This window comes from Lycorma delicatula, chromosome 12 (assembly GCF_047948215.1).
Source record: "Lycorma delicatula isolate Av1 chromosome 12, ASM4794821v1, whole genome shotgun sequence".
NCBI classification, from domain to species: domain Eukaryota; kingdom Metazoa; phylum Arthropoda; class Insecta; order Hemiptera; family Fulgoridae; genus Lycorma; species Lycorma delicatula.
In genome coordinates this window covers 30,025,492-30,038,920 of record NC_134466.1, presented here as the reverse complement: position 1 = coordinate 30,038,920, position 13,429 = coordinate 30,025,492, and the positions used below count along the sequence as shown (strand labels likewise).

The 13,429-nt window shown below is 30.8% G+C and overlaps 1 protein-coding gene across 1 annotated transcript in view; it reads right to left on the bottom strand.

Moving 5' to 3' along the window:
• Positions 1 to 13,429, bottom strand: part of LOC142332732 (protein takeout-like) — a 34,329-nt gene that overhangs the window by 8,752 nt on the left and 12,148 nt on the right. Inside the window, exon 2 of the mRNA XM_075379330.1 lies at positions 5,823 to 5,915. Within this exon, the coding sequence (XP_075235445.1) occupies positions 5,823 to 5,915 (93 nt within the window). The remainder of the gene's footprint in view (positions 1 to 5,822; positions 5,916 to 13,429) is intronic.

Below are 13,429 nucleotides of genomic sequence, written 5' to 3'. Positions count from 1 at the left end.
ACTTCCAAAAAATATTTAATTCTAAATATAAATACAGGTATTGACAATAAATTAATAATGTAATTATAGAACAAAATAACTACAAATAATAAATAAAAACTAAGAATCAGAACTATGTGGTTTAGACTAATTAAGTCTAAATTCAAGCATCCTAGTTAGTAATGTGGGACATTTTAGCAATAAATTGTACGTTAAGTATCTTATCATTTGTATAATACATCAGGGATTTATGAAAAAGCAGCTCATCCACCTGGATTCCCTTTAACAAAAAGGATTTAATATTAACAAAAAAAAAGGAAACTGGTAAAATTTTAGGAAACATTTGGAACAGAAAAACATTATAATTATGAACTTCTAATGTTACTTCTCTCACAGGAAAGAAAACAGAAATAATCATTGAAATGAAAATTTATGTCGGATTTCTCTCATTTAAATTGTGACCATTTAGAATGATAAAGGTAAAACTCAGTAGAGGTAAAAGAATGGCAGAGGATTTAGAAGGCACACAAAGAGCGAGAAAAAAATTAAATTAGAGCAAATAGTATGCACAATTTTTTTTAATATATCAAAGTTCATCCATTTTGGGAAGTAATTTGTTGGGGAGGTATTTTAGTATAAAAATTTTGAAGAAAAAAATTAAATAAGTTTTAAAATAACTTTTTTTTTGTTTTAATTGATGAATTAGTTCACTACAGAAGCTTGTACATGGGAACCTGAAAATGGAATTTTCTAGCATAGAAAAAATGCCACATCTGACCAGGATTTGAACCCAGTACTTAAGGATGAAAGACTGAGATGCTACCACTCTGCCAATGAGATCAGCAAACATATCTATTTATGGAGCGTTTTGTAATTTTTACAGATACTTCCCTTCCAGAACTTATAAAGAATATTCTAAATAAATGATAATTTAACTTGTTATTTTATAAATCAATTATTTAATAAGGGAGCTTTTTCTAAAATTACATATAAATTCATAAGTTATGGATGTTTTAATGCCTTCATATGAAAAAGTTTATCTAAGCTATATTGGAAAGTTTAATTATAATGTTAATAATTGACTCAGCTACATCGTCCTCTGCCTTGAATAATAAAGGTCAAAAAAAACTTTTTCATGAACTTTGTAATTTTTTACTCCACCTATTGGATTAATGATTAAATCTGACTAAGGTCATCCAAACAGGTTTTAAATGTGCACTGCTTATTTATTTTTACTTATTTTATTTGATTACTCTGAAAAAGTTTGTATTTGTTATTACCTAATATATATAGCGTATATATATAAATTCTTTTTATTGTTTGATGCAAAATTAACCCATTATTTCGACCTATATGTATTTTTTTCAGATAAAATGCATTAAATACTATGCAATTTTAATAAAATTTATAGAATAAATTTAAATTCAAAATTTAATACATTAAATTAGTAAAATTATTCAAAGCTCATTAATTAACTGAAACCTTTCAATGAAACTTTTTTTAACTTGAATTCAATTCTAAACAATGTCTCTACTCAAACTGTTTCATGAGGTTAATTCATCGATGATGAATTTATAAGAAAAGATTTCAGAGACAATAATTAAAACCTTAAAACTTATATATATATATTCTTTTTATATAATATTCAAAATTTTGTCTATAAAAAATACCCTATCTTAGTTTGGAAAAACTGTTTTGTCGTGATTTATTAAGTTGCATTTTTTTTGCTAAAATAAAATATTTAAGAAAATTGAATTTAGATTTTTTTTTTTTAATTCATGTGGAGATTCCCTTGACAAATATTTGCTTGTTGGAAATATATTTTAACTTAAAAGTTTAGAGAAGTTTTGAATTGTATGGTGGACATGTTTGAGTTAATTCAGAAATTTCCCCACGTGTATTTTGTCCTTTGTCTGGTTTCAATTTAATACTAATTTTTTATTTAATATTATTTTTATTGCTGCTTCCTGAAGTGGCAAAAAGTTGATACAGTATGTTTCAGAGCATTTTGATAAGTTAAAGAATTTCTCTTTATGGAAACATAAGGAGTATTGCTTATATTATTCTTGATAACTAGCAGTAAGTAGTTTTATTGATTAATGGTTCAAAGTTTATTTAAAAAGAAGTAAATAGTTATTATATATAATCAGAATGATTATAGACATCATGACATGAATTTCTAGTCAGTCCTGAAAATAATGTATTCACTGAAGAAAAGCAATCATCCTATGTACACACTTACTGAGAAAGTAAGATTACAGTTGCAAGTTCTTTTCAAGTTTACAAGGCCAGTACTGAGTATAAGGTTGTATGCCAAGCCCACCTAAAGGCAAAATGAGTAATGAAGGAAAAATTAACCTAAAAAGGTATAAGTAACATATTCTTGCATTCACCACAGAGTTGATTGTACAGTGAACATATTTGCTATTAGAAAAAATAAAGGTCTGGTGCATCTGATATCTCAGATGCTTTACTCGCATCTCGGTCATAATAAAGATTAGAACGTGGCGAAACGCAACAATATTCTTCTAAATTTTTTATAATTAACTCGCTATTTAAATTCACTTAAAACGCTTAATTTTTATACCGATTTTGCTTTGTTATTCATTCCACATCTTGGACTGTATTATTAGATATTGAAAAAATATACAGGTTATTCTTAATTAAATTTTTTTTTATCAGCCATTTTTATGATAATCTCCATTTCTTTCTATTATATATGCTAATCTTTTTTTAATCTAAATATATTTACAACTTTCCTCATTCCCAATTATCCATTATATAAATTGTAATCATTTTCTTTCCTTTAATAAGGAAATTAAAAAACCCAGGAATTATGATGCAATGGTCAAAAAAAGGAAGAAATGGGGCAGTGAAATCATTAAGGAATATTGGAAAAACAAAAAAAAAAACAACAGAATAGAGAAAATAAAAGTTTCTAGTCCTGTTGACAATGGCCAAATTGAAAACAAACATAATTCGGTAAATGATACGTTTGTATACCAAGAATTTGGTAGATTATAGACGTTTATGGGATCAACCGACAAAAGGCAGATGGACCTACATACTGATCCCAGACCGTTCCAACCCACATGAATGTGTATTATGGTTTAAATATTTACCATAAGTATGTTAATAAAATTATAATACTTCAGATTTTATACTTTTGAAAAGTGTAATTTACTTTAAATAGATTTTTTAGTTGGGTATTAATTTTGTTTATTTGTTTGAGCTTAAACGTATTCTTTTCAAGGACGACTGGTTAATCATTTATTTTTATTTCTTGTCGGTTATAAATACTTATGTATATTTTATATTCCAATCATATTTTATTACAGTATAATTTATTTTTTTCATTTTTGTACTTATAATAAATGATTGTTGCATCTTGTTTAATTTGATGAGTATAATATATATATATATATATATATATACTAATGAAAATAATTTATATATACTCATGTTTCTTTTCTGACCACAACAAACACGTCATACTTTATATGTATACATATATCATTTTAATAATTATTTTCACGGACATGCTACTCACGTATTTTTACGAGGTAGAAAAATTAGATGGAAATTATTTATAAAGCAAAAATGTCATATCCAATTTTGCAAACATAATGCCACGTGAGTGCATAGGTTGGATATAAATTCAAAATTTAAGGAGTGCCCAGCGCAGAGCCTTAATTGTATGCACTGGAATTTTTAAAATAACCTCCTAGGAGGCTACCACCGTATTGGGAAAGGCTCTCCCAATCGATTTAGTGGTGAAAGTTCGGGCAGCCATGTGGAGAATGCGAAGAGACCGTGAGGCCGAGGTATTTGGGATGCGGTTTCGAGCCGGGCCAGTACCGGAACGGAACGGCGATCACAATGCACCGGATCTAAATTTCGTTCAGTTGCCAATCTCCCGCCTGCAAAAGAGGCTACAGAGCCTCGCGATGGAAGCATGACAATTGGAATGGGACACCACGACTAAGGGAAGATCCCTGTACAAGTTTATACGGGATATGGGGGGATGGTATGCCTCGATTTCGTTTTTAAGGGCAACGGGTGCCCAGGTGCTCACCAACCATGTTAATTTGAACCAATATCTGTTTCAGTTCCGCCTGGCAGCTGATGAGCTGTGCGTCTGCGGGGAGGTCCAGTCAAATGAACACCTGATGTTTGACTGCCGTGCTCTTGTGGGAACCAGAGACCGGGCCACCCTGGAACTTAAAAGTCAAGGGAAAAATTGTCCACTCACAAGCGGCGAGTCAATATGGCGAAAGCCGCATTGTCGGACCGTGTAGTAGTTCCTTGATGCGGTTGCTGCTATGTTCAACCAACATCAGTAGTTTACTTATGGGAAAGACTCCTAACGCACTGCTGTGGGAAGCTAACCTTGAGATACATGGCTGATAACCAACCAATTAGAGTTCCAAGCGCTTGAATATGGTGGACAGGTACTTGCTAGCATTCAGAGACCTAGGCGTGGCAGCGAATTGCTGTCTTGACAAAATAAATTTTAATTTATGGATGTCATATATATTTTTAGTAGTTGACGGGTTGCACCTACCCATTTTAGTAAATATATGACAAGTGAGCGGTTGGGACACGTAAGCCGGTGGTGTATGACATCGCGCTTAGTCCGCTCACGCTGTTAGGTAAGCTCTAGGAGTTATTTAGAACACTGGTCGCTAAACTGTTTCGAGGCTCAGTAGCCGTTTGTGGCACAGACATACGTTCGTTCTTATGGTTTAAGGCGACCGAATGGGGTAGTGGCGGGAGAAATGCCAAGCAAACCAAAAACATAATGCCACTATGTATTAATCTCTGTACATGTATATCTTATCATTAAAAAAAGTGCTCACAAATTCTTTTCCTTTCCTGAAAATTGAAAAATAATAATTATCTTATTATTTATTCCATATTTTTTAAACGACTTTTTGTTTATTCTAAGAGTAGTATTAATCCAAAAAGCAAAAAAATATATATATATATTTAGGGGAGTAAATCAGAATTTAAAAATATAGATTATTGGAATATTTAAAAAATTTTGGTTTATTTAAACTTTTAATAATAATGTTACAAATTTCATCAAAATTCAAAATAATTCAATAATTATCAAATTTCATCATAATTCACAAAAATAAGAAATCTCTATTAACTTTTTATTGATTGTACATTTTTCAATGCATTTTTTTTTTTTTTTTTAGTTTTTTCCACTTAACGTAGTAAAATCAACAAATCTAGAAAAAAAATTTCTTAGGAGTTAATTTTGGAAATGGGAACAGAAAAAAAGTAAAAAAAGAATTTTTTAAAACTTTTTCCACGTATCATTTTTTTCACTATACAAAAATAAATAATCAATACCAGGAAAATATATCAACTTTATTGTCCGCTTTTTAGCTGTAAAATTCTGTAATATTTTAATTGTGTTACAATATTAAATCAATGTTTAATTTTTTTTCGTCTATCCTATTATCTTAGAAATAACGCGGGTATAACATGTATCCGGATAGCCGAGTTATAGCAGGGTCGTGCTATATACACTTTCTGTTTTTTTGTATTATTTATTAATGAAGTTATGGAACATTGAAATCACATTACTGAGAAAATTGGCAGTATTTTTTATCCATTACAAAATATAATTACAACAGTTTTATTTTTAAAAATGAATAGAATAAAAAAACAATCAAATTTTAATATGGTACAAAACATTTTTCCTTTAGTCGATTCAAAATATATAACTCTTCTAAGTTATCGCAAGATGTTAATGAATGATTTACCGATATTATCTAATTAAATCGAAATAAATGCGATAATATTACGTAGTAATATGTACGAGTACTTACCTTTAATTATCTTTGGTATTGCTTCTCTGCCATTTTTTAAAGCGCACTCGTTCAATTTTGGATCATTTTTTGAGCATGGCTTAATATAATTGGCTGTAACATAAAGATGATAAAAAAATAAAATAAAATAATTATTTTCTAGCCTTTAATCAATTATGATTTTTTTTTCTAACCCTCAGGTTACTTATTTAAGAAATTTCGTATATTAAAATCCTAACGTTAGAAATTTGTGGTCAATATATTATTCATATATCAACTTTAATTATTCATTATATAAAAACTAACTTACTTGCTAATTTAAACGATAAAAAAACTAACATTATTTAATTAATTAAAGGTTTGAATTAATTTATTCTTTTCTTTTTCCTGTTTAGCCTCCGGTAATTACATTTCAGATAATACTTCACAGGATGATAGGTATGAGTGTAAATGAAGTGTAGTCTTGTATAGTCTCAAGTCAGCAATTTCTGAGCTACGTGGTTACTCCACGATCTAGTATTCAAATCCTTGTAAAAATAACTGACTTTACTACGACTTGATCGCTGAAACTCCAAGACTTCCAAAATCAGCTGATTTAGGAAGACGCGTTCACCACTAGACCAAGGATGTGGGTTGAATTAATTTATTCTAATCTTATTTACTGTAACCACCAAAAAAACAATGTCATTGTAAAATTGTTAGTGAATTTCATTATGAGAAAAACATGAAATCAAATAAATGGTGAATAATACAATTCTCCAAAAAACACTTACAGCATGAAAGTATCCCAAAAAAAATAATTGCTTGCCCCGAATCAAAAGTTGATAATTTTAAAATTACAAAGATTCACTCGCCAGGGGGATGTTTAAATTACAAACTACTAAATAGTAAAATAATATTACTCTTAGTCTAAATAGACGCCTTAACGATTAAGTATCTTGCTTGATTTTTCTAAACAGTTTCACGCTGCTTTTAGCCGCGTGACAGGAAATATAATTTTATTTAAAGGTAATATTTTTTCCTTTATTTAATTCAATGATTCTAAATAAAGCGGACGCGCATGGCGTATTTAATTCGCGCGGGTGTGGGGGTAGTAGCGGCGACGGTCGGCGCTAACTAAACTAACGTAGAACAAATTTCGCTTGTACGATCGGCAGACCGGCGTAGCCGCGTGGCACTAGTTACCCAGTCAACCGGCCGATCGATTCGAGATACGGCTAGACCGAGTTACTTTTTTACTTTTCAATTAATATTCATTTATTTAATTCTATCGCTCACCTGTGATATCACAACATAGCAGAACTCAACAGCATTTTTTGGAGTGGGGTTGCAATTTTGTAAATATTATTATATCTTAATTTTTAATAAATGTGCCTAAGAAAAATATGACCTTAATTGGGCGATATCTTAAAATACTGAGGGTGACCTTGCTCTACAGCCGCAATCCCTTTACCTAAGTTGAAATTTTAATGACATCAATGCCACATATATAGAAGTAATCTGATCCAGTTTGGTAAAAATCGGTTCAGTATTTCTAGAGATATAAGGTAATTTAGACTGCGACACCGAACATTTAGAGCCGGAAAATTTCCATCCATTTTTTTGAGTTCCTTAGGCGTCAAAACGTCAAGATCCGGTGAAAACCGCTTATGTCCAAATTGGACCGATTACAATACTTTCCCTTCTAGAGCTACAGCGCTATCTAAACGGAAAATTAAAAAAAAACAAATGGACCATTTTACTTTTAAATTGTGGTTGCCGATTTTCCCGGTAAAAACAGTTATTTCATATATGTGTATTATTTATTAATTTTTATTATTTAGTAATAGCTCACCGGGCTGGTATAGTGGTAAACTCACTTGTTTAACAGTTGATTTTCGAAGTCTAAGGTTCTGAAGTTCAAATCCTAGTAAAAGTTATTTACTTTTTTATTCGGATTTGAATCCTAGAAAGTTCAACTAACCACGTTTTCAGAAATGGTCTACCTGGGTCTATACAAGACTACACCTCATTTACATGTTATATATATCATCTTCATTTTATTGGGCCAATGGGAGGTTGCTTATTGTTCTTTTTTTTCTGTTTAGCCTCCGGAATCACCGTCAGGATTACTTCAGAGGATGAATGAGGGTGATGATTATGAGTGTAAATGAAGTGTAGTCTTGTACATTCTCAGGTCGACCATTCCTGAGATCTGTGGTTAATTGAAACCCATCCACCCAAGAACACCGGTATCTACGATCTTGTATTCAAATCCGTATAAAAGTAACTAAAAATGTACAATATGAAAAAAATCAGAAGTTATTAGTGAAATAAAATTTTATGTACTTTTAAAGATATATGAAATTTAATAGTCATTATTACATACGAGTATGTGTATATATAATAGATTTGATTATTTAATATTAATTGAAAATTATAATTTAGAATCGTATTATTTTTTAATTTTCTAGTTTAATTTCTAATTAATTTTATTCAGTTATTCTGGAATTTCTGTTTATTTTTATCTACATTAAAGTTAACTACACAGTGGCTGAAAAATAGTCCCTCACAAGAACATATACACAGGCATATATGCCCGAACTCTGATGATTGCAAAAAATTCTTATCTTTTAGTTCATTACTCCTCTGATATTGTCGGACAACATTCTCCCTTAGTCGGAGTTGATCATCATTTCGTTTATTTGTTTTTTGTTGTCAATCATTTAATCGCTCTTTGGTTTGATATATTACTTCTGATTTTAATTTGTATACACGTTCTCTAGTTTTTAAATTTTCTCTTTATATTCATCATCCCCTCAACCTTTTTATTCTTTCCTTGGTCTTAACATTTTGTTCCTCTTTATGTTTATCATCTTCTCTTAATATTTTTATTCTTTCTTTGTTTGCAACATTTTCTTCCCGTTTACTTTTTTTTTGGAACATTTTCTTCCTTTGGTTTTAACATTTTCTTTCTCTTCATATTAATCTTCTTGTCATTTTTTTTTAGATATATTTCTTTATGTTATCTTTATTTTTCCTGCATGATTGTTTCTTTTTCATTTTTGATTCATCAAATAATCAAATAAACTGAATATTTTACACGGTAAGGTCGAAATTAACATTTGTTTTCAGGAGTTCACTAAACGGAATAGTAACGTTTGTTAATCAGCAACTCACGAAGATACGAATAATACTGATCTAGTAATACGAGTAGTAAAGGGACTTTTACTCGTGTCTTATTGCCACTGAGGCATATATGCCCGAACTCTGATGATTGCAAAAAATTCTTATCTTTTAGTTCATTACTCCTCTGATATTGTCGGACAACATTCTCCCTTAGTCGGAGTTGATCATCATTTCGTTTATTTGTTTTTTGTTGTCAATCATTTAATCGCTCTTTGGTTTGATATATTACTTCTGATTTTAATTTGTATACACGTTCTCTAGTTTTTAAATTTTCTCTTTATATTCATCATCCCCTCAACCTTTTTATTCTTTCCTTGGTCTTAACATTTTGTTCCTCTTTATGTTTATCATCTTCTCTTAATATTTTTATTCTTTCTTTGTTTGCAACATTTTCTTCCCGTTTACTTTTTTGTTTGGAACATTTTCTTCCTTTTTATTCTTTCTTTGGTTTTAACATTTTCTTTCTCTTCATATTAATCTTCTTGTCATTTTTTTTGAGATATATTTCTTTATGTTATCTTTATTTTTCCTGCATGATTGTTTCTTTTTCATTTTTGATTCATCAAATAATCAAATAAACTGAATATTTTACACGGTAAGGTCGAAATTAACATTTGTTTTCAGGAGTTCACTAAACGGAATAGTAACGTTTGTTAATCAGCAACTCACGAAGATACGAATAATACTGATCTAGTAATATGAGTAATAAAGGGACTTTTACTCGTGTCTTATTATTTCATATAAGATTGTCGAATTAATAATTATATAAATATTTGATATTAATAAAAAATAATATTTCAGCAATTGTGTAACCGACCACTTTATTACATAATTGGAGGATCGTATCTCACTTTCAAATGAAATAAGTTTAAAGGAAGAGCAACAAAAAATGTGTGTATGTAATTTAATAGGTGTTCAAGGACGTCATGTGGTGTCCATATCAGATTTTTTTAAAGCCAACGTACGCTTGCTTGCTGTTGAAGAAGAATAAAAATGGCGGATCATTTTGTGCGATAAGATATATTTAATAGCGAAAATAACTTTATATAAAGAAAAGTGCAAACAAAGCAGTGTTATCGGTTATTATGTTCATGTTTTTTTTTAGGGAACGGTAAGTTGGCACTTTTCGTAATAAGCTTAACCACTTCTGTAAATAACTCCCATTTCTCGTTTTCTTATTATCACTCGTGTTTGAGTTTTCTGGCGGAAATTCGCTGACTTCTAAACGGGAGTCTTGATAATTTGGGAAAAATAAGAAGAAATGTACACGTCTTCAACTTTTTTTCGTGGTAAAACATATAAATAATTGGATAAATCATACATACATACTTCCGTTTATTTATAGCAGCATTTCTTTTTATTTATATAATTATTTATGAACAATGATTTTTATTTATTTATTTTTAATTATTTTTACGCCTGTGTGTAAAAGTGGCGTATAAGTTTTTAAGAATAACAAACATCCCGTGCTATGCTTACTAAGAAATTTGAGAAGTGAAGGGGTTTTTTTTCCAATGCCTTCTTTGTTGCTATAAATATCAGAATGTCGAGCCAATCGAAAGTATCACTTTGGGGTGAACAGAATTGAAAGTATCATATTCTGTGAGATATTCAGCCGATATTCAACTCTACTATGGCAAAACCGTCGGTCAAATCGAATCTGTTGAAACAATATTTGAAATTAAAGTGTCTAATAAAAAGGTTCCTTTGTCATTTTAAATATCTTTTTCGGTTATCGAGGAAAGTAGCTTTAAAGGAGCAACAGTGTAGGGCGTATATTTCTTTAGACTTGCGCTTCACTTTCAAGCGCCTCCAGTTTCAGATGACAGCTTTATTGTTATCAAAAATTCAGTTTAAAGTTGCATTTTTGATGGTAATAAATTACTCACAAGGTCAAACGCTTCAAATGGTTGGTCTTTACTTAGAGAGTCCAACCGTATTTGGCTTGCTCCAGAGCTTCCGGAGTGTGTCCGACAACAAAGACAACAAAGTTAAAAACAAAATAAAGAAAAAAATTAATAAGTTAGAAATAAGTACGGTCAGCTCCTCGTCGTCTTATCGGGGTTACGCTAAGAAGCTGCAAAATACGTTTTTACCCTTAAAAAGTACAGGTATAAATTATTTCTTTCCCGCCTAGCGTTATAACTTTAGAAGGGAAAGTATTGAAATCGGTCCAATTTGGGCATATGCGGTTTTCACCGGATCTTGACGTTCACATGTACGTGAGGGTGTTCGGTGTTTCACATCTTATATCTCTAGAACTACTCGACCGATTTTGACCAAACTTGGTCAAATTACTTCTATATATCGGACATTGATGCCATTAAATTTTCAACTTAAATGGTGAAGGGGTGAGGCTGTAGAACAAGGTCATCATCGGTATCTCGAGATTTCGCTTAATTAAGATTTTATTTTTCTTAGGAATTTTGTTTACAATTATAAAATAATATTTTTTTTTAAATTTGCAAAATCGAATTCTCACTCCAAAAAATGTTCTAAATAAACTAGTAGCTAAGTGGGTATAGTGCATCATTAGTACCCCGCTCTCACTACAGGGAGCGCTAGAATAGCACTAACGTACAGCTGCTGTAGCATCTTTCTTTCTTTTCTTTTTCTGTTTAGCCTCCGGAACGACCTTAAGGTATTACTTCAGAGGGTGAATGAATATAAATGAAATGTAGACTTGTACAATGTCAGTTCGACCATTCCTACACCCACGTGGTTGGTCTAGTGCTGAACGCGTCTTCGCAAATCATCTGATTTCGAAGAGGGGAGGCCAAAAGGGGAGGTACTTGTGCACTTCCCCTTTCTGATTGCAATAGACTAGAGCGAAAGTGTCCAAAAAAGCCCAAAATCCCAAAAATTGGCATTTTGGACTTTTTCTTAACTGCAGTAATAAGCCCTGATTGAGAGCTTTTCAACGGTATATCATAAGTTATATTTATTTTCATTGGTTCCAGAGTTACAACCAAATAAAATTTTAATTAATGAAATATTTGGATCTTACAAGGGGAAGACATATCGGTTCGAATTAGACTTCATCGCCTTTCTTTTTTAATTTAAATATATTGATTTATTAATAATTATTAACCTCTGATTGTAAAAAGTTTTGCAATAAATAATAATTCAAGAAGAACAATAAAAAAAAATATGAAAAAATTTGAAATTATTAGTGAAATAACATTTCATGTATTCTTAAAAATGAGAATATGTAATTTAATAGGCGTACAAGGAATAAAAAAAGGAGAAAAATTCGTAGACATATCAAACATAAATATTTAAATTGAAAATAAACTCACAAATGATTACACAGATTTTTACAGACTTGGCTACTTACCTACTTGAATGGTTTTACAGACACAATGATATTTCAGCCTAATGTAGACGTATATTACATAAGTAAAATGTAGGTTAATAAAGAATACATGTTTATTAAAGCAATTTTATTATACGATTACTTTACTGACATTTAAATGGTTTTTTGTCAAGGTTATTGTTATTTTTCTTTTGATGTACTGATCAACTTTCATTTCCTATTATATTGTAATTATTAATAAACATTTGAGTTTCTTATACTATATAAATCCTTGCATTTTTGTTCTATACTATTATGAACTTCCAGAGTTTTTTTGAATATTTTTATTATCTGTTACTACAAAAAAAAATTATTTAATAATTTTAAATAACTGAAAACTTAAAATAAGAGTATATTTGTATATACGGAAAGGGATCCGAAATAAATAAAAAATTAAATGCTTTAAATATTTTGGCCGGATGCGAGAGACCCCAAGAAGCATCTGGCGACTTTGATTTTGGCAAACCTCTTTTGTTTCTTAGCAACAAATTTTGTAATAATTAAATCATTATTAGGTCTGAAGGCCCTAGAACCACGAGCCGAGCAGAGCGGCTTCATTTCGGCCGATCAGACATACTTCCATCGAAGCGCATTAATACATGGAGTTTAATTTTTATTTTTTATGGTTTTATCAATAGCGTATTGTTATTATCGGTAAAATAAAATAATTCCATCATTTATTTCTGTATTTTCTAACTTTTGAAGCAAATATCTCATTAAAACATCAATAAATGTTTGGGTTTTACATTAGATCTTACATATTTTTTACTTTCCCGGCGAAATAAAGGTGAAAGTATGAATTGATTGTCATGTAAAAAAAATCCCTTTGGCACGCCGGAAGGTGGAGGTAGATTTCACCGGTGTTAAGTAGGGGATAAAAAAGATTTCCACATTAAAATTAAGAAAAACTTTTATGCCTCATGCCATAATCGGGGAGCTCCAACCCACCCACTCTTGCGCGTGAATAGGCCCGAACACCCTAGGCATAGAGGCTGCCTCCCTGGCCCCTACACGCATCAAAATGGACTTGTACCTGCCTCGATCCCCCACGCATTCCCATGACCCCTCATTACTTGTTGCGCCATGTCTTCCTCGGCGTCAGCGG